The 27,315-nt window shown below is 34.8% G+C and overlaps 1 protein-coding gene across 2 annotated transcripts; it reads right to left on the bottom strand.

Annotated features, from left to right (window-relative positions):
- Positions 1 to 68: 68 nt before the first annotated feature.
- MED18 (Mediator of RNA polymerase II transcription subunit 18) lies at positions 69 to 25,435 on the bottom strand. Of its 2 annotated transcripts, none has more exons than XM_051210265.1 (10): positions 25,331 to 25,435; positions 21,587 to 23,501; positions 19,134 to 19,374; positions 16,346 to 17,013; positions 11,957 to 14,499; positions 11,553 to 11,720; positions 5,790 to 7,719; positions 4,866 to 5,183; positions 2,443 to 2,655; positions 69 to 563 (listed from the first exon to the last, which is right to left on the bottom strand). In XM_051210265.1, exons 7-10 carry the CDS (start codon positions 6,003 to 6,005, stop codon positions 384 to 386), a joined length of 927 nt encoding a protein of 308 aa, XP_051070238.1. In that variant the 5' UTR covers positions 6,006 to 7,719; positions 11,553 to 11,720; positions 11,957 to 14,499; positions 16,346 to 17,013; positions 19,134 to 19,374; positions 21,587 to 23,501; positions 25,331 to 25,435; the 3' UTR covers positions 69 to 383. Both variants share the same exon structure in this region, with proteins under 2 accessions (XP_051070238.1, XP_051070237.1).
- Between the last annotated feature and the right edge of the window lie 1,880 nt (positions 25,436 to 27,315).

A 27,315-nucleotide genomic window follows, 5' to 3' on the forward strand; every position in this document is an offset into this window, starting at 1 on the left:
TTGCCATTGTGCTTTTTTCAAGTTTGGTTAAATGAAACCTAATGCTTGACACACAACCACTTTTTCTCCTTCATTTCTGTAAATGACTCAGCTGTCATCACTGATATTTTGTAGTGGCCAGTAGCAAAATCCAGAACGAGCACTTTGTTGTGGTTGACCAGATACACTATCATCCTTGCATAGAATAAAGGCTTCCCACACCCTTATGCAATTTACTTATTATTGTCAGTCTTTTGATGTAATTCAACTTGTGTAAAAGTGTTTTTTGTACATATCAATAAACTCTGTATTTTTACATACATGAATGCAATTTAAAAAAAAGAATATGAACGATTTATACAAAACCCGATAAAAAGTAGATAAAAGAAAAGCACACAAAATTATCAACATTTACGAGTAAACAAATTGCTATCAAGTTTTGTTGGTACAATAATTGGATGAAGTAGTTCAACAAAATCTGTAATTTCTTCTTGTAAATGATCATCAGCAGGACTGCCAACTACACTGATCTCTACCATCCAACTACGAGAACATAAACGTCGCCAATCTTTGGGTGCTAATCCCTAAAGTTAATTGATATATATATATATATTAGAGCTTCTTATCGTTAATATTTATCACGGTATAAAAGGTAATGAGAATATCCAGTTATAATAATGTTTCTAATAAGAACTATTGAACAGATATAAGTCCTAACAGCATGGAAGTATATTGGATAGTAATCGTTGGGGAGATCCAGAAAATTCCTAGAGAAAACCCCAAAACGGCCTGGAAAACCCTGTGAAACATTTTATTCAATCAGCATTGAATAGAGGTTTCTCAGAAACATCTAGAGAGTGAAGGGTCACGTGTCACATTTTTGTCTTGCTACCATGTTTAGCAGGGTTCTGAAGCCCAAGGCCATCCGAACTGCTATAAATACCCTCAATTTTCTGTACATAAACTAACCTTGGAGTAACGTGTCTTTCATAGATTTCGCGCCTTTTCTTTCGTGTTCAAATTGTCGTGTAGATTTAGCTTAGGAAACCGATTCAGGCGTTCAGTCAAAAAATCTATCAGTAATTCGTTTATATATTTATTAATTATATAAACATGTATACACTCTCTATGTTCCCTTATACTATGAAACTAAAATCGCTCCATATCTGTCTTTCTACGAACTAATTCTTTCTTTCTGTACTATATCCTTACATAGAATCTTTCTTTTATATATTACATTGAGTTAACTGCTTCTATGAATCCGGTGTTCGTCTTTCTGTGCTAATGAGGTATGGCATATATGTGCCTGGTTCTACGTTGTAACTGACTGACTTTAAATCTAATACAATGAAATTGTTCAATCAAAGGTGGCAAACTTATCTGATTAATATAGTAATCCTTATTTACTTAACAATATGAGAAAGTTTTAATTGATACTCTGGTAAACGCAATTTTAAAAGACTATGATAACAAACTCCGAGGCACAAGATAATTAAGATTTATTCAATCAGATTTTGAGTATTTTAAAATCAACTAAAATGATAATTGAGTTTGAACCGATTTTCGTTTGAGCGTTAAGGTCAATTAAGTTAACCTGTTGAAATATTACATAAAAATAATTAGCAAAACCTTAATTAGATGCCGGTTCAGTAGTCTAGATGTTAAGCATTTGCGTGGGAGAATGAGGGTCCTGAGTTCGAGTTCCGCGGGCAGGATTATAGATACGCACTGCTGAGGAGGTTCATACTGGGATGAAACGGCCTTCCAGTGCTTGCAAGTTTTCAATGGTGGTCTAGCTTAGGTTGACTTGTGAATTCAATTGTTAAAAATATTCATTCTTAATGAAACAGCGGTGAGACTATAATTTATGGACGAACCAAACAGATATAAGATAACGAGTCATAAAGTTTTGCGCGAAATCCATCCATACATTTGACTAAATAGAGTTTTGGCATTATAACTTATGTCGATTCGTGATGAAAACCCTAAATCTAATTTTTAACCCTAACCATCAACTGTGAATGAGAATTCTAACTGCTTTATAACCCTCATTTAGTCATATTCAGTAGGTGTCCACTTAAGTCACTTCAGCGTCGCTCAAAGGTCGTCCATAAATTATAATCGCACTGAAACAGCATTTCCCTAATATTATGTGAGGGTTAGAACGCAGTTAGAATTAGAAGCTACAACTTTGTAACAAAATTTAAAGGTAAGTGTAATTTAGAAAAGTTAACAATTAACACAGAAATACAGATCTTAACAGGTTTTCATTCTTTATCATAAGTACACTGTCATATGAAGTCTCATTTAGATTGGAAGTTAAAAGGCTAACAAGTTTACATTATACATATAACATTTTAATATGAAAACAGTTAAGAGTTTATGCATAACGAAATAATAAGAAACACTTACTTTTATGAGAACATCAATCTTTGATTACATAATAATAAAAAACCAACTAACCTGTCCATCGAAACCAAATCCCATAGCGTTTGAAGTTGCAATACTTTGAAAGCTGGTTATTTCATTAACTGTATAAACTAAAACTTTCACACGTCCACGAATAAATTCTTGACCTTCAGCAACAAACGTAGATTCATAGTCAAATCCCAAATCATATAGAAAACTAACGATTGGTCCAGTAACCGGCATTTCAAGACAACTACGTCGTAAAATCTGGAATCATAATTAAAAATGGCAGAGAAGTGATATCGGAAAGAATAATACAAAAACATGCAATACCATTACAAAATAATAAAGTATAAAAGTACTTTTGATCAATAATAAACGATGTTGTCTGAGAAGAGGTCGATAGAATGTAAATGGCAGAAGCTAGTGAATCTCATTATGTTATATGTATTTGTTAGTTGTCACAAAAGATTAACTCTTTTAATCCATATGTGTTGGTTGTTTGTATCTTCCCATTGATGTTTAGAACAGCAATTGATCAGTCTCTTCGGGTAAATAAGCATCCTGTGCGAAGTGACTTGATATTACCGTTACGTTAAAAATAATTAAAGCAGAAATAGATTGTGGCTAACAGTGAGATTGCGATGAATTTTGAATCGGTTGGTACTGGGTTCGAGTCCCAGAGTGAACATCAACTGCGGGAGGCAGGTGCATCCGTCTGAAGCTCGAATAGGATGAAACACACGTCCTGAATTCCACTGCTATCCTCTATCCATCTGTGTTTAATTTTTTAAAATGATCTAATGAGATAAGTAGCATGCTTAGCAATAAACAAAATGATGTGACAAAGCTCAAGGCACATCAAAATACTCTCAGTTCGTAACAATAAAACGGTCACATTTCCATTTCTCTTATTTAAAATAACCTCAGATGTTAACCTACTTAGCCATCACGCAATACCAAGCTTTGCTAGGATTATGTCCACACACAATTGACTCGTAAAGTAACAGAAAAGAACCAAAGGTCTATTTAGTGAATGTATAGCCAAACATTAGTTTTAAAGTCCTCATGATGAAAACAAAAGCTTATAGATGAGAACGGTAGTCGACATTCATCAGTTACAAAGAATAATAATTTAAGGAGACAGTGTTGAGGTTAATCGACGTAAAGCAACTGAAAAAGTTGGGACAGGGGTTAATAATTATTCAATACTGATTACCCAATAGCTAGTCAATATTTGAGCCTAATTAGAAAAAAACTAGTTTCAACTATCAATCAGCACACATGTTTGTAATAATATGCGCATACAATGATACGGCAGGTCTAAATAAACAATTACAAAACGACATGTAATCAATAGATTGAAATTCCATACAAGCAGAATAGCTTAATCAAAAGTCCTGATAGTGTTTTCTTTTTAACCAGACATAACTTTACTTACAACCTGAGTGTACATGACAACAGGTAGACTTATAAGTACTAGAACTAACTACGGTAAAAAAAAACGTGGAGAATGAAATCGAAGCATATACGGTACGCATATGTGCATATGACCAATTATTATTCTGTGTCATCTGTTCAAATGCTGCGGAACTATACTTATCCTAGTCATCTGTATGTAGAGGATACAGTTGACCGGAGACGTTAAATTATTTTTGCAAACCGACGACTGTTAATCATCGGTTGTTCAAGGAAATTTTTGTATTCCTTCTTAAGTAGTTTTTCCGATAAAAACTTTAATTACGCTATTCCTACACACTTCAACGTAATAATATCATATGGTTGACAGACATATGAAGATTAGTCTTTAAATGGTTATGTTATCGGCTGATGTATCACTCAATACCCGGATGTACATAACAGCTGATTTATCCTAGTTTAGGACTCTTTAGTAGTGCCCATTAACGATCACATATTATACTGAAGACCTTGGGAGACCTATTAGCCAATCAGGAAATGCTACTTAGTTATAAAACTACTAACAATACAAAGTAATGGAATAACGGCTTTCATAGTAATAATTAACGCATACAAGTTAAATTTTCCGTTGTAGTACAGAAAAAAGGACATGTTTACACGTATACGTACTGGGAGTCGGGTTAATGTTGTGAGTTGGGTAATCACACCATCCGTTGTAATGGATAAAAGGTTAAGAGTTAAACTGAACTTTCGAGCTAGGTTTACAAATTAAGATCAGTATTTTTAACACGAAATGACATCGGCTATAATGCAATACCTTACTATCTTCCAGTTTACAAACCTGTGGAACTTAGAGTTAAGATTTCGAGTGAAAGTAAGATTGGGAGAGCATTATCTAGCTTTACTAAACAGTCTTAATTACACAATGAACGACATCATGTACCTTAACAAACAATTTACCTTAAGAGTAGGTATGTTATGTAATTTAGTTTAAGCACGACCGAAAATCCGATATTCAATTGCATAGTAGATATTTTCACTGATATATATAAACTTACTATTTTATCAGTTTCTACGGCTCCTAAATATCGTAGAACAGAAAATTCTCGACCAGGTTTATTTACTCTACTTAAAAGACTTCGACGAACACGTATAGTGACAGTTGCACTACCTGATGCAGTGGCAGCTAAGACGCCAACGGCAGCGGATGTATTTCCAGATGATCTGTTCATACCTATAAGGTTATTTGTATCAGTTCGATTATCACTTCCTATTTCGAATATAGTTTCTTGATCACAGAAATCTGTCCGTTCACGGCATAAACCATTCAATCGATTCAATAATAATTCATGTTGAATAGGAGATGAAACCACTGTCTATTGAACATTGAGATTGAAAAAAAAGGATAAAAAGTTTGATTTATTTATGAAATTTGTATAGTTATGTAATATATAACCTCTCTCAAACATCGGGATTAGTGCATATGCATTTTAGAAGAATATATTAGCTATAAAACAGGTCATTGTATAAGAAAATAACAAAAGCTAAGTATTTCTTCACATTTGTTCAGCTTGCGGAATAAATAATTAATTAGTAGTATTGTCTTCTCATTATGTAGAGACAACTTAATTAAGGTATTGAAAAGTCGCAGTTGAATTTATGTCAATTAAAGCTGGACCACCATGGAAAACCTGGAAGCACTGGATGACCGTTTCGTCCTAGTATGGGAATCCTCAGCAGTGCGAATCCATGATCCCGCCTCGCGACGCAGGACTCCTCTCCTATATATTTGTTTAATGCTTGACAACCTTGTCTATCACTGAAAACATCTACTGGTCTTCGCTTTATGATTGTTTTGTTTCTACTGAATGATCACTGTAATTACGAGTTCGATATATGTCCTTATACCTAATAAGTTAGTAATTGATCCTAAAATGTTACACTAAAAAAGAACTTTGAAAAATTGCTAAAGAAATACTAACTTGTACAAAGTATTCTTGCATGGTTGCGCCATTAGCTGATGGTGTTGTACCAGTGAAATTGAAAGCTGCAGTTAAAGCGATTGCATTACGCCGATCTACCGTTTCTCCTGAGGATGGTTGTGCTAATCCTTCAACGGGTCCAATTGCTTCAGCAATACTTCCACTTTCTCCAGGTAAAGCTGATATAGTTTCATCTGGTATGAGTCGAGTATTCATTACGTTTTATATGAGTATCTAAATATTTTTTTGATATACAAAAATTAAAAAACCTGTGGTTTGACAAAAGCATTCGAAACCTTAATAATGAAACTAATGAATGTAGCCACAAACTAAACATCTATTGAAAACCAAGAAACACTGGACAGCGGTTTCGTCCTATTATGGAGCTCCTCAGTGGTGTACGTCTGCGACTTCATCGAAGATTAAGCTCATCATCTTCAGGTCTCTCGTTTCAGTGGTTTAGAGACCAGTCAATCACCGAGAGACTCAAAGGTTTGGGTTTAACTTCCGATGGTGTTATAGAGGCGCGATACCGAGGAGTCCCATAGTGGGACGAAACAGTTGACCAACGCTCCCAGATTTCCGATGGATGTCTAACTTTGATAAGTTCGTGAAGCAATCTAGGAAACCTAACAGTCTCTACAAAACGCCATAGAGTAAGTAACGAACAATGTTTAATATGACAAAAATATCTCACAAATAAACTAATACCATTCCATCAATTGCATTTAAAGCATAGTAGGAGAAATACGAACGGGTACTAGATTCGACGGAATAACAAAATCAATAAGAGCAACAAAAAATTTATATACTACTGTACATAAATGCTAAAAATTCTATAACCATTATATATTAGCTGGATGTAATTAGAGCAACACCCTTTTCTTCTTGCCGAAATTAGTTTTTTTTATCAGACAAGAACCATGAATTCAAGTCGTTTGGTTTATTAAGTGCATTAATTAGTCAGCTTCCAGTTACTTAAGGGAAATGAAGAATGACAATTCTTCATTATACAAGAACTAATTTGTGCATGGAATATCTTTTCACGGGCTTTGAAATAAAGAAGGAAAAAAGTTTTATTCATTCATTCAATAGACTAGTCGGTAATGTAAACTACCACACTAACTATGCTAATCTAAATCTTTCTATTCGACAATGAAATATCTATAGTTCAATAATTGCATTTCACTGAACACTAAATAATTTTAAATTAGTAAAAAGAAAAGACAAATAACAAAATGTGTGGATTATTTATTTCAATGGTTCAGATCATATGTCAATTGAAGCTAGACCATCATGAAAAACCTGGGAGCACTGGATGACCATTTCGTCCTGTTGTGGGACTCCTCAATGGTGCGCATCCACGATCCCACCTCGTGAGATTCGAACCTTAATAGGACGAAACGGCCGTCCAGCACTTCCAGGTTTTCTATGGTGGTCTAGCTTCAGTTGACTCATGATCTCAACCACTGAAACTACTATAATATTCACAAAAATCCTTCTGATATGAATTATTTATTTATTTGTTTATTGATTAAGTAACCAAAAATATACCAAAAAAACACAACAACAACTAAACAATATTAATATTTATTTGTACAGATTTATTGCTTTACACCATCAATAACACAGTTCAGTGTATATTGGCAAGAAAACAGATACCATTTCAAAATTAACAAATAAGTTTAAAAGGAGATTATATTTATTAAACATTCCACCTATTTTGTATAACGTTTCAAATAAGTCAGTTACAAGAGATAAGAAAGAAACAAACAAACAAATGTAGGATATGTTATTGTTTTTCAGTTGGTTTTGGTGTGGAAGTTCGACTAGCTTTCATTAAATGATGATAATTTGGTAGAATTTTTGTTAGAAAATCTAATTGTAATGTTTGTGCAGCTGGACGTTCAGTTGCAATACGACGATGACCCTAAAGGAAATTAAGACAAATAGAAATATATTTCTAAAAAAAAAACACTTAAAGTATATAAATATGTAGGCTTATTTCAGAAACAACAAATTGTTATAACTGTAAAATTGGCTCCATTAGCACTAATGTACAGTCGACTGTTACATCTGCAGAGTCGTTGTTGTTATGTGCGTATCGACTCTGTTGAATCTGCATCCTTACCGTTTTTATTTGACAATCGGGAACCACTGAAATTTCTCGATCCGAGTGCCAACACTGGAAAACGGGAACTAACTATAATTCCCAGGATGAAAAGTGAAAATATGAAAGACTGGTGCAATTTAGATATATTGACTTAGCAAAACACGTCTCCAAAAAAGTCCCAAAATCATATCATCCTTAAACCATATTAAAATCATTTATATACCAAAGTTCACATACATTCAATAGTATTGCATGGAGTTAGTGTTAATACAGCTCGTCTGAATTAATACAGAGAATAAAATTGTTACACTGAACGACAGTTCACAATTGTTATCTAGAACAAAGTTAACACTAAATTGATACACGAGAATATTGACCTCAAAATACCACACTGAACAAAGTTGGTCCCTGTCACCACGGCCAAAATTCTAATGAATTAATGCAAAAAACACTGAGTCAAATAATGTCATCTTTTTACTCCATCACATCAAAAACCAACGGAAAATTTGTATTTTCCCTAATCTATTTAATCAGTGACTTACTAGATTTATTATTAAACAATTTGGTGTCATAAAGATGTGTTACTCTTACAGTTCCATCTTGCGATCGAATCGTTTTGAATGTTGTTTAGGATATTTAGATCCTCCTTCATTTCGATATAATTTTTCATTCTATACTTTTCATTTTGTTCGTTTTCGTTTACTTTGTTGATCTGAGGTGCGGTCATTTGGACAGATATACACGGACACTTGTACTCGAGTCCACGTTGATGACTGACTGGTGTTGTCGTTAATGTCTATTAGCTAAAACGCTGCTCTATGGCTTTGAAACAATTTCCTACAATGCTATTTAGTGATTCGCATTAATGTAGGAAAAATGAATGTAGACCACATGATAGTGTAGTTCTATCTTCGTTAAATATGTTAAACAAAGAAATAATAACGTTAAATGTATGAAAGTAGTCGGCAAGGAACCTTAAACTTAGTTCTCGTGCTAGTTGGTACTCAATGGTAAGGCGTATCTGCAGTCCTCAGGAAATTAATGCCTCTTGGTGGTTTTAAACCCAGTTTTCATAGCTTTCAACATTACTACTAAGCTATTCGAGAAACGATCGACACCCTATAGGAGTGATATATTTACAATCGGTTGGTTACTACTCAACGATCAGTTGAAGAGAAACAATAATATTTACTGAATAATGTTTCGAATACAATTTGTTATCGCGATGGTTAAATTTAAGATAATTATTAAGTTTGACTTTTTCAAGTTTTGTTGTGAATTAACTTCGTAACTATGTAAAAGTTTATGTGTTCGACTATGGACCACACCTTTTTTATGCGGTATTAATGATATCGTTCAGTTGTTTAAACCGAGTTGGGTGGAACAGGTTTCCAACTGGTAACTTAAATGATATTTGTGTTATAAAAATATTTACTTCTTTTCATTAATTTTAATAATACATCAAGAACAGAACATATAAATGTAAAAATGATCAAAGTAAATCCAACTGGATTCATTTGTACAATATAGTGAGGCAAATGTTCTACGAAGAGTGACAAACAATTAGGTTGAAGAATAAGTAATTTCGTAATCATCATAAAATAATGTACTCTGAATTGTTGAAGTATTCGCCATCAAAAGGATGAGACATTACCTACACACTGGTAAAGGGAGATATACTGTTAACCCGCTCAACAGTACTCACTTACTGTCTTACATTGAACGGAATCTGAAATACTCAAGCTTAGTGAGGAATTCCAAACAAGAGTGAAACGGCTGTCTTGAGCGGCCTGATATTCAACGCTTCACTAAGTAAATCATCACTTTATGAAAGTAAACACTATTCACATAGGATCTTATAGACAAGTATCAGAAGAAAAATGTTGAGTGAAGAAAATGATAAAATCAAATACGTATGTATAAAATATAGTTAAACCGATTGCTTTCGACTGGGTACAAAAAAGGAAGTTGTGTAATCACTGATCAAAATCAGGATGAATGACGCGCTGAACTGAATGTAATTGGGTCAGAGGGATATTTTATTTTGTCAGGTTATTGTAATCAGCAATGACGGACAGATTGTTTAGTGAATGATCATACAACATATAATGACTGATTTTTAGATTTAGAACCCTTCTAAGAAGAGAAGTAGTGGAACCCAGGACGCACGTTTCGGTTAATTTAGGACTCATTCGCAAAATGTACATGCATCCTAGAGTTGATGTTCACTCTGGGACTCCAAAACATTGTCGTTCGCTGTATCTGAACTTGTGTTTCTCTTTTCTTTCCTAGGACTAGCCACTTTCTACTAAAACACTTGGTTTACATAAAATTGGGTGATCTGAACATATTTTTAATATAGTGAAAATTCCCATTTTGACATTTGGTAAATAAAGAATGAACCAATCGAGGAAAAAAATTTCTTTTCAATTAGCTTTTCATCATGGCTCTACACTAATATATATAATACTCATCGAGTGGATACGTTATGTAATAATTATATAATGGCGTATCGATTATAAACTAACATTGAGTAATTGGAAGTAATTATTCGAACGTCGAGCAGTTGCTACGATGCATAATATGTAAAGACAGAAGAAGGAATTAACAAAATATTTTGATGAATGGTCAGTACTATAGAGTTATGTAAAAATCAAGAGACGAATGTTGAGAATAAGTAAAATACAAAAAATGGAAGAAATACGAAATTAGTTTATCAATGTTCTGATACAAACTCCCCTATACTGATGACTAAGCTAGCGAGAGTGGTTGTACAAACTTCTTTCGGATGCAAAGGTTTGGTTTGTGAACATGGATTGCGATGGCTTCAGTAATACGCAAAAGACGAACTCGTAAACCATGCAGTAAATTTCATGGAATATGGTGGATAACCTTAAAAGTTTTATTCAGTTCAACTTGATGACCTGTGTCCACCAGGTGAGCGAGAATAGAACTCTTAATCACTCTTACTTGGCCTTTGCTAAACTACAACGGATGGTGTTCTGTTATACGATGATGAGCTTGCCGAATTGTACGCCCCATATAACTCGCTGAACAGTAAAATGGACCACTTAAAGGCAGAATTAGCCATCTAACATCTTATTTGTCACTATATAGATGATACTTTCATAATATTAGAAAAAGAACATGACAAGGAGAATTTTCTTAATATATTTAATAACATTCATGCATCAGTTACTTTTACACTAGAGGAAGAACAGAACAATAGCATATCATTTCTAGATGTCCAACTAACTAGAAGAGCAGATGGAACATGTAGTAGTGATGTAGTATCACCAACCGTCACATACGAAATATGATTTAAAGCTAAGCACAAGAATCTGTACTTGGTAATTGAGTTATATTATAACATTATAACCTTCACTTGCATACTCTTCTTGGTAAAATGAGACATAATAACACTAGAAGCTACCAACGTAAAGCGAAATATAGAAACCAAACAATCTCACATACTTGGCACATGTATTATGTGACGAAGAAATTGTAAGAGTATAACTATTAAAAATCCTTTATGGTTGAAGATATGTACCCAATAGTTTATAATGCAAATACACATTATTACTATTATTATGCAGATGATATTTATAGATGATATACATAGTAAAAATGATAGTTTTAATAATACTCACTTCGTCACTGTATACAACAGTACATTCTGGTAATGTTTCACCGGAATCCATTGAACACATTGCACCAATTACACAACCATGGGTTATTTTAACATTTGATCCAATATGACACTTCGCTTCAAAAACATTATTATCACCAACTTCTAAAGCATAACAATGTGCTCCTACCTTAATATAAAGAGGGGAAAAATAACCGTTAATGGATTATATGATAAGTATAGTAAATGAAGAATCAATTCTACACTAATCGTTTGTACATTTCACGTAAATTCGTGGGAAAAATAAATCAATGATAGTAGGTAGAACATAAGTAGGAAATATACTAATATAAGTAGACATATAGACAAACTCGTAACAAAACAATAGTAATAAATGAGAACCAGTGTGACATTGGTTCAACTAACTTCGAACACATTGTAATCACCAATTTTCATTATGGAACCAGGAATTCTATTCACAATTTCCACCTGTTCTTCAATTAAATTAAATGATCCAATATGTATTGGACCAGCTTCAGCGATTATACGAGCTTTTGGATGAATAATAGTATTTGCACCGATAATTATCTCACCAGACAGTTCACATTCGGAACAGACAACAGCTCCAGGTGTTATGCGTACTTGACTACGAAAAGATGTAAAACCTGAAGCCGGTTTCATTACACTACATAAAACAAAATAAAAGATATCACATCATCATCAACTTATAATTTACAAAATCAATCGGAGAATGTTTGGAACAACTAATTCTTCACAGTTTTGAGGATTTTGAAGTGTCAACGAAGAAACTAAAGCCGATCAGTTCAGGGTAGAAGTAGTATATAAATGATTTAATTTAATGGAGTTCATATTTGGACTGTTGTAGGTAAACACAGTAAGTTGCTATGTAAAATGATGTGATGATGACAAAGTGATTTGTTAGAAGTACACCATAATGATGTCCATAATGATTTAGTTTGACAGATCTTGTGATTGAGATATATAAACACTTGTGGAGATTGTAGTATTTTCACAGTTTAATTCACAATCTAGTCTAAGCTAGACCACCACTGAAAACCTGGAAGCACTGGACGTCCGTTCCATCCTAGTATGGGACTCCTCAGCAGTGCGCATCGACGATCTCGCACACAGGACTCGAACATTAGACATCATATTATAGACTTAAAATTATTTCTATAAGTTTTGTTTGACCAAGTGAAGCGACCATATTTATCAATGTACTCACGATAAACACGGTTCACAACTTAGTAAACGACCTGCTTAGCATTCGAACTGGAAGAAATTCGAATAACCTGCATTGATTTTCAATATAAATGAAAAACATTATGTTAGGATTTCAACATCAAATAGTAGGTTTACAAATTTATCCAATCAAAATGTTTTGTTATTTCGAAAACGTAAGCAAACACGCATTCAGTTCGAAAAATATATCAAAACTCCAAGAATTAGTAGAAGTATTCAACATAGGTTCAATTAAAATTAAGGTCGGTTCCGGTCAATTCCTGATCTGAATAACACCATATATCTATGTGTTTGTTTGATTTTTTCAACATTGATCTCATTCACGTCAATTTTATAAGTTAATAATTGATTCACTGACTTAATTTTCATATGTTGAAAAATATATTTTATACGTAAAAGTAAATGTGGTAATTTGACGAATCCGTAAATGTAACCATTGTTAAGATGTGGAAACTACTCAGATACCTGAAAAAGTTTCCGTTTTTTATCATTACGCAATAGAACTCAGATAGCTGATAAACATTAGTCAATAGATATGTGAATATCTTTATCAAAGAAAAAATAACTTAGTGTATATAACAAACATACGTCTTTTTGATTCATTATACAAAGACTTCAGCGGCAAGAAGTATACATACACTGAGGTTATTTGTCACGTCGGCGAGACTATAATTTATTGACGAACCAATCAGATATAAGATAACAGATCTCGGAATTTAGCGAGAAATTCACTCATCCATTTGATTAAATAGAGTTTTGGCATTATAGCTTATATTAGTTCGTGATGAAAACTCTAAATGTAATTCCCAACTCTAACCAATAACTGTAAATCATAATTCTAATTACGCACGCTGGTTTATAACCCTAGTTATTAGGTGAACACTCTCAGGGTCACTTTAGCATCGCTCAAAGGTCGTCCATAAATTATAGTCTCGCTGTCAGGTCAGTTTCAAAGTATCATTTTGTATTCTATAAGATTTATACTAAACAGTTTAACAGACATACACACATTTAAACAAATCACAATCATCATCATCAGTCAACAAGTAATTAAGAAGAAATCATCAATAATAATAGTAATACTGTACATATTTAATGTGATAATACTAACAAAATTTACAGATTAATTACTATCTTTATAAAATATCAAGTCCAGAATACGGTTACAAATAGAAATTCTTAAAAAAATTCTTTAATGCATTTCTTTGTACGTAAAGTACATGTTAATCAAATGTGTAATGCAATATAAGTGGAAATGCATTTTACATGTAGAAAAATATGAATATAAATGAAGGTAATAAACATGATTAAAATAAAAAGATTTGGCGCGAAAGTACAGTTTAAAATCTCACTTGAAAAATAAATAAATTTATAAAGATCTATTGAATATAAATGCATATATCTATATGATCCAATATGTATCGGGCCAGCTTCAGAGAATATACGAGCTTTTGGATGAATAATAGTATTTGCACCGATAATTATCTCACCAGATAGTTCACATTCGGAACAGACAACAGCTCCAGGCGTTATGTGTACTTATATATAATGGAACTGAGAGTACTGTTATTGTGTAAAAGATAAAGATGAATCATAAAAAAATTTTATATTTTGTTAAAATATTTAAGTGTTTCTTTTTAAAGTTAATTAAAACGAATTGAATTTCTATTTTGAAATTATTGATCACTCAATGAATAATTCAGATCCTGAAATAAATGGAAATTAAAGAACTACGGTAAAAATAATGTGTTTTATAACACAAATTTTATGATGTTTCAGATAAAAAAAGAAATGAAGTATGGAATGCTTCCAAGACTATAATTTCAACATTATTAATATTACTTTGAACTGTTTGTTACATACTGAATACAATAGTTACTGTTCGCTTACAAAAGTGAACCCGAAAGAGTGTTATCTCAAAACAAAACTGTTAAACTAAATTATAACAATAAAATAATGTTGAGATGGTGGCGAAGACTTGTAGCTTAGGTGGATGATTTTAGTGGAGTTTTGTTCTCTGAGTTGGGTGGTTTTGTCGTGAAGCTTTCATCGTTCTTTTGAATGGAGTGAAGTTTGTGCTGATGATGTTGTTCAGACGAACGATGAAAACTATCCAGCTCAGAGAAAAAAACTCCACTAAAATAAGACGGTGTTTTTGTTAATGTCTGACAGTGAAGTTTGAGGTATTTTACTCTAGAAATAGTTTTATTTACATATTATTGGTTGATATTGGTGGTAAGAGTTGAACAGAAGAGCGGAAATAATACAATTTGGAAAAAACAACCTATAAAGAGTTAAGATCGCGAACCGACCAATGTTAGATCATCATTGAAAACTTGGAAGCACTGGATGGCCGTTTCGTTCTAGTATGAAACTACTCAGCAGTGCGCATCCACGATCCCACATGTGAGACTCGAACCCAGGACCCTTAGTCTCGCGCACGAACACTTAAACTCTAGACCATTGAGTCAATATGCAACTTAAAGGTAAAGTATTTTAAACAATTGTCTAGACAAGACACTCAGTTTACGTTGGCCGGATACCATCAGCAACAGCCTACTGTCGGAGAGAACAAACCAACTTCCATCTGAAGAGGAAATTAGGAAAAAGCGGTGGAGGTGGATAGGAAATACATTACAGAAATCACCAAACTGCATCATTGAGCAAACCCTAGCTTGGAATCCTGAAGGAAAACGGAAAAGAGAAAGGCCAAAGAACACAATGAGCCGATAATTGGAAGCAAACACAAGTAGGATGAATAGCAACTGGAAACAACTGAAAAGGACTGGCCAGGAGAGAATTCGATGGAGTGATGGTGAGCGGCCTATGCTCCTACACGAGGGTTAACAGGCGTAAGTAAGCTGTAGCCTAGTAGCCAATGTGATGACAAGTGAACGCAGTTATACATATCTATAATTCACATGAAATTTGAACACAAGATTGAGTGATTAAAATGAGATTAAGGTTGGTAAAGAATTGGACCGACAAATGCAATGTTTTCAAATAAAATTCAGTGGCAATTTAGCTAGGTATCAACGCTTATTATCACTTACACACATAAGGTTTGGTCTATTAATAAAATAAACCTAACAAACAGATTCCAATTGCCTATAACATTTTCTTACATAGAAAACTCATTTTTCTGACTAGTGATCGTATCTTTGACTTTAAAATCATTTGTAGAATTATGCAAATAATTTAGTCTCGTGAGCAGCTATCACTCACTCAGCAGTAATGTATGTATGATTGTACAGTCCTGTTGGACAGTATTATTTTATTTTATTTCAACAAACAAAAATTAACTTTACAAATCATTAAAACCTAAACTCGTAATATCTATACTATACAACTAACTGTACAAATTTATACTTGTTCGGTTATATCCGCCAATAGTACAGGGTTTCTGATTGCATTAGTGAATGATGGAGGCTTGAATATGAGAGTTTCATGTTAACTGTTATTCACTAAATAAATTCGAGTGAATAAATCTGATAACTAAGGATATATTGGGGATTTTTATAATACAAAGAAAATAAACAATCTGAGACATACCTATTCACTAGAATCAAATTTTTCTACAAATTCATCTGCTGAATCATCTTTTGAGCTTGGTATCTCCGTACCCGATGCTTCACTTGAAGATTCTTCATATTTAATTACATTACGCTTTTTTCTAGGAGGATTACAACGTTTGGGAGGGCATGATTTGGCGATTGACAACAATTTGGGTAATAAATGAGCTTTATCATCTGTACCTAAACGTATCCATCCTTTGTCAGTTTCAACATTTTTGACCGGGATATCTAAAGAAATTGATGATTCAAGAATTTTCTCTTCCTCTTCTTTAAGATGCAATGGAATAACTTTTTTGCCAGTCATTTCTTTATGTTTTACTGTTTTGTTTTTTTCGTATTTTTCAATAGTAGCTTGTTTATTATGCAATGGAGCTAAAGCGAATTGTGCTTTAACTCGATGCCATATAAAGAGTCCACGAACTAATCGTTTCCAGTTTTTTAGCGCACGCTCTATTCGTTCTTCATGCTCTAATTTTGCTGCATTCATTTGTTCCGTACGCCATGCATCAATAAGAACTGGTACAGACTCTTTACAGACAACATAACCTTTTATATTTGGATGAGCCCAACCACTACCATGAAATGTCCAACCAACAACAGCCTCTGCACAATCAATTCCAAGTTTTTTAGCAATATACTGAATACCTGATGTTAAAATATACAAATAATACATTTTTTAACAACGAAAATAACTTTCAGTTAAGGTAGATAACATTTGAACAATCATCGAAGATAGAATTACATTAGACAAGTGTTACGAGTTAAATAGGATGTTTATTTAATAAACATATACTTCGTAGAACTTATAACAAAAGTTTCCAATAGAAACCATGCATACAGCTTTAGCTCATATTATTATTGAACATTCTTTGCAGTTGTTACGTCAGTCTGAGTGTAAGAGACTGGATGCATAAATAATCGATGTGAGCAATTCCGCTCCTAATTTGCCGGAAATGAACTCTCTAAACGGACGATCCTCAATGATCAATCTCAAAATTCGCATATCGATTTGAGATTTCTACTCATTGACTTTCAATGTATTTCAATTGTATTTTGTGCTGGTTACTTAGTTTAATAAATTGTGATAGTTAATAATCACTTAATTAATAGGTATATAACTGAATAAACTTGGATGTAATTTCATCCTTCTGGAAGGTTTCTACCAGGAACAGTTTCGATACAAACTTGTACTCCTCACTTCAGTTATGAGGTAGAGAAGAAGAAGAAGAAGAAGAAGAAGAAGAAGAGAAACATAAGAGTAGTCTCGTTCACTGTAATGGAGTTGGATTTGGAAATAATCAACTAAGTACACAAACGTGTCAGAGATGCTATTAAGCATGGTTAAGAATGATGGTCAAATGTGATCTTTTGTGTTATATTCTTAACTAATTAAATCTTAGTTGTATTTCTAATGAAATTATATCCTATATTGAATGATACTTCGCTATTAAAACCTCAGATATATGAACGAAGAATATTCTTCTCAATAAGTTCGCATTAGATTCTCCAGTTATAAATCCAAACTATTGTTTCTAAGGAAGTACTAAGTTTAAAGTAAATACATTACTATCTTATTTTTTTTACAAGTCATTCGACTTATGTGTTACATTCTAGTACTCTACTATACATCATTTTCCTGCTATTGACTACAAATCTGGATTAATTTTTGCTCATACTTCTTATAAATAATAACATGTACATATAGATTGAACTAAATCTTTTTTTCGTTCTGATCTATATTTAATTTTCAGAAGGGGTTTTGTGGAGATTTTAGAAATTTCACTGATTGAAATCATAAGTCAATTGAAGCTAGACCACCATGGAAAATCGATTCATGACTTCAATCAGTGAAATTTCTAAAATCTCCACAAAACCCCTTCTGATAATAATCATCTGCTCACTGGTGACTGACTTGAAGAGGCATTTCCTGGAGTTCTAGTGAGAAGCCGTGACCAGTGGAGTTCAACCAGGTCTGTTGTGATATCAGCTCACTGAAGACAATGGTGTACGGTGGCGCAACTTCGTGGATTGGTTGAAGTTAGACATTAACACCGTCGGATGCCACCTCAGTGGTCTAGAGGTTAAGAATTCACATGCGAGACCGACATGTCTTGGGTTCGAATCTTGAAAGGCGGGGTCGTGGATGCGCACTGCTAAGGAGTCCCGTGCTAGGACGAAACGGCCGTCCAGTGCTTCCAGGCTTTCCATGGTGGTCTAGCTTCAATTGACTCATGACCTATATTTAATTGTATATTTTAACGCTGTTGTTTTTTCTCAATTGTTTTTCTTTTTGCAAAATAATTTTATTTCATGAGTATCAATGCCAAGATTGGACTTGATAGTTTCAAATAAATTGAGCATTGAGCAAAACGTTAATAATAAGTATATACTTTTTGTTATAGTATTTGTGTTAATTTAATGTCGGTTATTTATTTACTCTGAAGAAGTGGCCTGCACTAAGTTACGAAGCGTCAGAAATACAATTTTTCTACTCATTTGGATATAAAAAATATATCCATTATTAATGTTACTTAATACATTTTGTGGTACATTTTTTAATGTTCTATTGTATCGAGCACTTCTTTATCATAAGAAATCATTCTTTAAAATAAAATGAGTCACAAAATAACGCAATTCGGATACGTTTAAAAAAAGGCCTACAAAGTGTAGATAAATTATTCTGTATTACTTCTGATGATGGAAAGATCAAATTGAAATGAAATCAAACATGATTTTAAAAAAAAAGGAAACCATACAGAACATACCAGAAAGACATAAGTGTGCACAGCCTATGGGAAGCATGCACGGTTTAAACAAATCAACATTTCCATGCGCATTACGTGGGACAATACCACTTTCAGCTTTCGGTGGTACATACGGTTCCACTTGCCATGGACCGAATATTTCAACAGTTGCAGGTGCAGAATCGGAACCTTGTAACAACTTACGTTTCATAGATAAACGAGCTTTAACAACTTTCGCGGGTTTTTCATGAAGACGAACGGTCTGAGAATGGAAATACAAAAAAGGAAAATAAAGCAACCACATATGACACTGAGTACCTATGAATAAATATTTACTGGTACTTGAAATCTTTATATACAACGTTTCGACAATGAAGTGTGCTTAAAAAAGTTGTGAAAAACCGGACCAAAACTCAAAATAGCTGAGATATCAATTAGCAGTTTCTTACGATTAAAGAAGGTTTAAATCTAAAGTAACAGAATAGTAACTATGTAGTGATATAAGACAGTCGCTAAGGTACATGGTTTCCAGACAGTGAATTATAATCAAATCAGTTTTCCACTATCGATATAACTAAAAAACCGTTACATATTAACACAATTCTTCGGTTAGTGTTAATATCATGGTCTTTCAAAGTTTGGGCTTTAACGAACTTAGTCCTGCACTAGTTTAGCATAACCTGTTAAGGCAAATGATGGGCTGACATACATTACTGATGACTAGACGCCTTTGTAGATGTAAGTATGGGTATTGATGACTAACAAACGAAGTAAACTTAATTACAACCATGGGTTTGTGAAATTCAGATTGTACCAAGGTTATTATGCTTAACGAAGGAGTTTGATTATGAATAGAGTGGTCTTGAGTGTTGTTGGAAGTATGAGAGCGGTTATCACTTCCCGGTTGCCCACACTGTGGAAGAGTTCTTCTGGAGGTACTTGAAAAGGAAATTGGGTTAGGTGGTCTTAGTGACCTGAGAGCATCACCGTAGTACCCAAGGACAACTGCTTGAGGTCGGTCACACACGACACTTTTGTGGGTAATTTTCGTGTTAGCTCCGTACTTGTTGAGACCTTACTGCCTGAGACGGATATCCGTAGGATAAGGAGGTGTGCATTTTTAAGGTCGACCTTTTCTAACCCCATCCCTCCTTGTGGGAAGGCAGCATCGCTATTATGTTGGTTGTACTGGAGGAAACATCTTACTGCCGTAACACCTCTGTACAGTCAGCAGCACGACTTCGTCCTCAGACCTTGGGTTTGCTGCTTTTAGTCTTATCGCTCTTCAACTGACCTGTCTGGCATAGTAGGACCTTGAGGAACGATTGTTCCAGCCAGTATAGATCGATTGGTTTAGCACGATAGGCAAGCCCGACCACCACGTCAAGGTAGCAACAACGGTCTTAGAAATATTGCTCGCATCTGCTAGGATCACCGGGTAAGTAATAGTGAGCTTAGATGCAAGGTATTAGGGAATGATGGTAAATCAGTTGATGAGGTTGTAAATCTTCATTGACTAAGATGATTGGGCCACGTGTCGCGTATGCCTGAACACCGATTATTACGACGCGCAATGCTGACACCATTGGTGGGGGATGGTTGGAAGAAAGATTGGGGCGGCCAAACCAAAACGTGGCATCAGTCCTTGGAGTCACTAACTTCTAGTCTGAGCCACGTTGGTAGATGCAGACTACTTGGTTGGGGTCCGTGTGACTCTGGGTGACATGGCTCAGAATCGATCACAATGGCGTAGGTGTATATACTCTTTGTCTTCCTTTAAACTATGAGATTAAAATCGCCTCATATCTTTCTTTCTACGAACTAATTCTTTCTTCCTGTACTATGTCCTTACATGCAATCTTTCTTTTATATATTACCACCACTGAATTAACTACTTCTATGGATTTGGTGTTCATCTTGTTGTGCTAATGAGGTATGGCAACTTGGACCGATGTGTCTGGCCCTACGCTGTAGCAGACTGACTGACTGGTATCCTTATGTAACCCGTTGGCTTTCGGGTGAGTTTTGTGAGATAATCACTGGGATATAACCAAGTGACTTTGGATCGTAAGGTGTCGAGATCACACCCAGTATAATTTAATTTGGTTTAAACAGCAAAGAAATATTTCTAGGTTCGGCTAAAAGCTTAGTACACATGGCCAATGAGTTGGAATTCCACAGTTAACCATCAAGTATGTAAGAAGTAAAACAATTTAGGAGGCGATTTTCTGTCATATTTCAGAAACTTTTTTCATTAATATTCTTCTTTAGTCATAGTTATCTGGAACGTAGAATCTGGAAAAAGTGCATCGACTCAAGTTGCAAAACTACATCAGTACAGAAATTCTAGGGTATTACACATGGTTAGTAATAGTAGGAAAGATGAGGGATAGAATATGGATTTGCGGAAGGAAAGATTTTCGAGAACATCTAGGAATGTATTTTTCTTGAAAACAATAGTGTTGTGAACATACCATAGCCTCTTTTAACCATGATTCTCTGGTATGACAAAGATGAAGACAATCACGAGAATAAACCGGTTCATTACGAAAATATCCCAAGGGGATCGAATCAGGTGGATGAATAACTTGAAATTTAAGTAAATGGCGTTGGAGAACATACAGTGGATGATTCTTAAAGTCTTGCATACGTTTAGGTAGAGGTTCAGATAAAAGCTTTTCTTGAATAGAATCCTTATCTTTTTTATCTCGTTGAAAAGTTGGGACTGTATTTAACTTAGAAACTAAAGCATCATATTCAACGGCATCTTTATCAAAAAATCTACTTTGTATATCAAGAAAACTACTCCACTTCTCAGCAGGAATGCGATGAGTACGAGCAGAAACACACCAATCCTGAACATAACGAGGAGACAGGTCAACTGGATTTCTACCAACATAAGATACTAACTCAGGACTCGATGATCGTACAGAACAAGCACCGACAACATATAAAGATCCGTGTTTGAAATTCACTTTATCCACAACACCTGTAGGCGATGATGGATCAATACATACCCAACGATTCAATTTCGGTAGAAATACTTCAGCAAACAGAGTAATGCTGGATTTTGAATTCTCATTATAATAATGATGATCGAAATTGGTATCAAATATGTCTTCTTCATCTGAAGAAATGATTTTTCGATTATGTTTTCTCTTATTGGAACTTTTAATTTCTTTACTTTTAGACGTAAGCATTTTGGTCGCTGTTTCACTAGGCAATAAAGGTATTGGATGAAGACCAATGATTATTCGTACATCGAATCCAAGAGAACGAAGAGCTGCAACAAGTAGTATGAGACAATCACTTTCAGTTGATTTCGACTCTGAAAGACGACGAACAAGCTGGTATTCATAATCACCGCATGAATTATTTTCAGTACATAATTGCATTCCTTGATAAGACAACAATGAAACAAGACACGCTTCTACATGTTCAATTGACCACAATGATAATCTGATAAACTGTTTTGTTTTTTGATTGTACACTGCATTTGTATTAGCCAAAAGTGAAATACCTAAAGCCCAACATAAGGAACTGTCACAAGTTCGATTTATCACACGACTATGAGCAAGAAAACATAACACATGAACTGAATGTATCAATGTGTAATGTTCTTTTAGTTTGCGTTTTAGTGCAAGTAACTCGAGAAGTTTTGGATCTTGTTTAGAATGTTTTTTAGTGAAATTATCAAAAGGGATAGCCACAGTTAGTGATGTAGGTTTTTTTTCTCCATCTTCGCAAGGTACAGTATTTGAACTGAAATTCAAAAGGTTATGCATGAAATCTAATTCATTAGTTGGCTCATCATCCACTTCAACCCATTCTGTTTCGTCGTCTGAATCATTATTTACAATACTTTGAAATTTTTCAACTACATTAACGTTTCTCAATGGTTTACTCAGTTTTTTAGCCACATTCTTAGGTTTGAATTCTGAAAACAAACGCAAATTGCCTTTTCTCTTGCTTTTAGGTCTTTCAACACTTGAGCACTGGGATACGAAATCACTTGAATCGCTGTCATTACACTCATCTTGAAAGTGGCGATCTGTCAATAACTCTTTATCGTCTCCGAACAATTCATTTTTTTTCTCCAAACCCAATGTTCCTTTAAGACTTGATTTCTGTGTTTCTACTCTTGAACTAATTCGTTTACTACGTCTTTTTGTATGCTTATTCAAAGCGGATAGATGTTCATCTTTGTTACTGGAAGCACTTTTCTTGATTGTGGTCGACCGACTTGACTTTTTAGCTGGATTAACCGATTTCTTATTTTCAGGAGGTATTTGGACTTCATCAGTTGACCTAACTGGTCGAGTAGAACGCCTTGGTGTACAAGAAAGAGTGGCACTTTTCCGGCCCATATTTAATTACATGTCCGTATATCTACAAAAACGTAATATTTAAAACAAACTTTAGAGCTTAGAAAACAAGGATCAGTCAAAAATCTGCTCAGAGAATATCAAGCAGTTACAGGATGAGACCGTGCACATAAATAAGGCTGTAGATGGCAACAACTCAGTATGACTTTTACAATACTAGTGATTAACTTGGAACTCAATATTAAAGATATCATGGGGAATACATTTGGCAACAATGTAAAAATGACACAATTGACAGAGACATAATACAGTAGTATGTAGTGTTTGAAATATTTTTTTCAGGAGCGCCTTGATTTTTACAGCATAGTTATGATAGTTTAGACTTTCACTTTTATCTCACGCGGCTTTTACGTAAATACAGAAAACAATGCCCAAGATGAAGAACGACTGTAGACAGATAAGCCAACAAAAGAACACACATAAATTGAAGCTAACATACTTTGCAAATCTGCAGGCAGAATTTTTTGGAAAGGGTACTTTGGATAAACAAGGGTTCACAGTAAAAGTAAATATCTAAACGGACAGAGATGAAAAGCTCCATACTTGAGAGTGGAAAAAAGAAAATCATTCGCACTACTATGTCGGATTTTTAACTACCGGTTTCCTATCACAAAACGGTAATCCAAAATGTTCAAATCTCTCCATACAACGTAGAGCAATAGTTATAAATAATATAATAAACAGTCAGCTTAATTAGTCTGTTTAAAATGTTCTGTCACTAATTGGTCCCATTTTTGTTATATTACACAAATATACAACTCTGTTAAATCCGTATTTCTGACTAATTGACTTTCAAAGGTTGTTTCGTTTAGGTCGTACCTGACTATTGTGAATTTCAACTAAAATTTAAGCTCCGAAACTACTTAATAGACTATTTTAAACAACGGAAGGATGGAAGGTCATATGTGCTCAAGGTTTTTCGGTAATTTAGTAGAAAGTGTTTATGAACAAACGAATTGGGTTAACAAGCAATCACGAACTGACATCAGGTATAATGTGAATGTATTAATTACCCATATGGATTGATGAACTTCGCGCCAGAATCCAAGACTTGCTACCTTAAATCCCATTGATTCGTACACAAATTAGACTCGCCGTCACATTTACTGTGTAATTTTGGGCTAAGATGGATGAAAATCCCTAAGGATTATCTTATCTATTGAGTTACAACCCATAAATACTAAAAAATACTTTAGGATCCCCGGATTAGTTAATAACAAAAAAACTAATAGGACAACAAATCAGACTGAAAATTCAACTGCAGCACCTGCAACCACGTCAGCGTTTACAATTTTTTATTGCCAGAAATAACTGTGATCAAATTAAGGAGACCACTAGTTCGGGTTGTGTTCAAAATTCATCGAAAACGTCCACTCATAGGTTATGCACTTCTCTCAGACTATTCAGTCCTCGAATCCGATGACATATTGATAAACTTATCAATTACCAACTTCACTAAAAACTTATACGATACAAACATAAATACTTAATCAAGCAATTACGAGCGAGGTAATTGAAAATGTTAATCATGATCAAACTGGTCTGTGACCCATACTTAAGAACCTGTTAGACGAGACCCGTCAATAAATAGAAAACAACGCAACTTAACAGGCAGATGAGAGCCAACTAAAAATGATGCACTCCCATCTTTCGCAATTCATTTCATCCTATATCTGTTCCCGCGAAATCAAAATAAAACTCGGAAATAGTTCGGGAAATAATCAACGCGAAAATGCCATAGTGGGGAGGAATAAACTTCTATTAAAGGAGTTTGCAGTCTATCAAACATCAGGCAGTTCTCAAAGAATCAAGTAAACAAGAAACATGCCTTACGTATCTGTACAGAAAGGGAAGTAACGCAAACGCCTAAATTAGCGGGGTCTCGTGTCGGTCTGCAAGTCAAATGGTTCAAATGGTTGTGGACGGAATAGAAGAAGCTTTCGCTTAACAGGCTTCCGTGTCTAGTAGCAGGGGATCACCAAATCCTCCAGGCAGGAGCCTAGGTATGTTAACAATAAAAGAGAAAAAGAAATTGGTAAATCATAGTATGATGCCGTCCATGGTCCTTAAGAATAGGTCAAGTTGCCTCTTGAAGGACTCCTGAGAAGTCGCTTGGACTAGCTCGGCCGGCAGCGAATTCCAGCTTTTGACAACTCTTAAGGAGTAGAAGTTGTGTCTACATTCCGTCTTGCTATGTTGTGTTTCCAGTTTCTGGGTGTTACCCCTTAGGTTATCATTCGAACTAAGCTTAAGTAGGTGTTTAAGAGGATATCCAGGAGTGTTAAGAATACTATAAGCCATTAACAAATCACCTCTAAGACGCCTATACTCTAATGGGCAAAGGTCCAGTGAATGGAGGCGCTCTTCATAAGGTTTAGATTTGAGTCCTCGAACTGATTTCGTGGCTCGCCGTTGGATACGCTCCGAAGTGACCTTGTCCTTTTGGAGTGAGGGGGAGAGTACTATGTTTCCGTACTCTAAATGGGGATGGATGAAATTATTGAAGATTGTATGGAAAGTTCTTCCGTCAAACTGTCCAAAAATGCGCTTCAACGTTACCAGTGCAAGGTTTGCTCGGAAGGCATTTTTGTCACAGTTAGCGTAAGACTTTAAATCATGGGGCACCAGGACTCCTAAATCTTTTTCGACTTGGGATACTAGAGAGGAGTTTCCTAAGTTGTAACTGTAGTTTGCGACATGTCGCAGATGGACTACTTTACACTTTGAAGTGTTAAAGGTAAGTCCGTTATCGTCTGCCCAATTTTGAAGTCCAGTCAGATCTTCCTGAAGTCCCTGTATATCGTCTTGGTTGCGTACCTCTCTCCAAAGTTTCACGTCGTCGGCGAAAAGTAATAAGTCTGACGTTACCTGTTGAGGAAGATCATTTATGTAGATCAAGAAGAGAAGAGGCCCTAGTACTGAGCCCTGGGGGACCCCACTAGAACATTCTATAGCCTGAGAGAAAGTGAAATTAACCCTAACCTTAAAGTGTCGATTTTTTAGGTATGAAGTAAGCCAATCGATTAGAGGTGGTTTGATACCTAGTCGTTTGAGCTTACTGATAAGACACAAGTGGTTAACCTTATCAAAAGCTTTCGAGCAATCAAGGCAAATGATATCAACCTTTCCCTTGCGATCGAGGATGCTTGTCCATCTGTCCACCACAGTCAGCAGGTTGGTTATACAAGAGTATATCTGTCTGTCCTTGTGAATTATGCATTTCACTCCTCAGTAATAAGAAGTCTATCGACCTATATTAATTCTTGCAGTTTGTAACACTGTGGATGTCCAATCTCGTTTTGAATATATCAACAAAAGGTGCTGATATTGCGTGTTCTGGTAGAGAATTCCAGTAATTCCCTACCCGGTGCGAGAAACGAAACTCCAGACGCAAACGATTTGATCTCGGTTTTTGGACTTTCTTCGAATGTCCTCCCAAATGATCAGTTTTAGACGGAAGGGAAAGATAGGACAGAATAATTCCAAGATCATCGTTCAGTTTACGATGAGTCAATATTAATAACCCCGTATTCCACGGTAAGATAGCAGAAGTAAGTTAAAGTATCTCATTCTGTCTTCATAATATAGGCTAGATAGGCCTTTTGCCATCTTAGTCCATCGTCGTTGGACTCGTTCTAGCATATTCACCTCATACCTGAAACATGCTTGAATCCCATATTTAAATGTGGTCGCACGAAAGTCGGGTATAACACTCTAAAAATTCCATCATCCAAATACTAGAAAGACCATCGAATAGACCATAGTACCCTATAGCCCTTTTTGCAGCAGCCTTGCAGTGACTGGTAGTTTTGAGATCA

The sequence above is a fragment of the Schistosoma haematobium genome, chromosome ZW (assembly GCF_000699445.3).
Source record: "Schistosoma haematobium chromosome ZW, whole genome shotgun sequence".
Lineage (NCBI taxonomy): Eukaryota > Metazoa > Platyhelminthes > Trematoda > Strigeidida > Schistosomatidae > Schistosoma > Schistosoma haematobium.

What these genes read in the sequence shown, in the direction of transcription:
- MED18 (XM_051210264.1), bottom strand. Translation starts at nt 23,479, where the DNA reads ATGGGCCGGAAAAGTGCCACTCTTTCTTGTACACCAAGGCGTTCTACT. An exon ending in CATGGTTAAAAGAGGCTATG is followed by an intron (nt 19,375 to 21,586) that starts GTATGTTCACAA and finishes TTCCATTCTCAG; the next exon opens with ACCGTTCGTCTTCATGAAAA. An exon ending in TGCACACTTATGTCTTTCTG is followed by an intron (nt 17,014 to 19,133) that starts GTATGTTCTGTA and finishes TTTTAACATCAG; the next exon opens with GTATTCAGTATATTGCTAAA.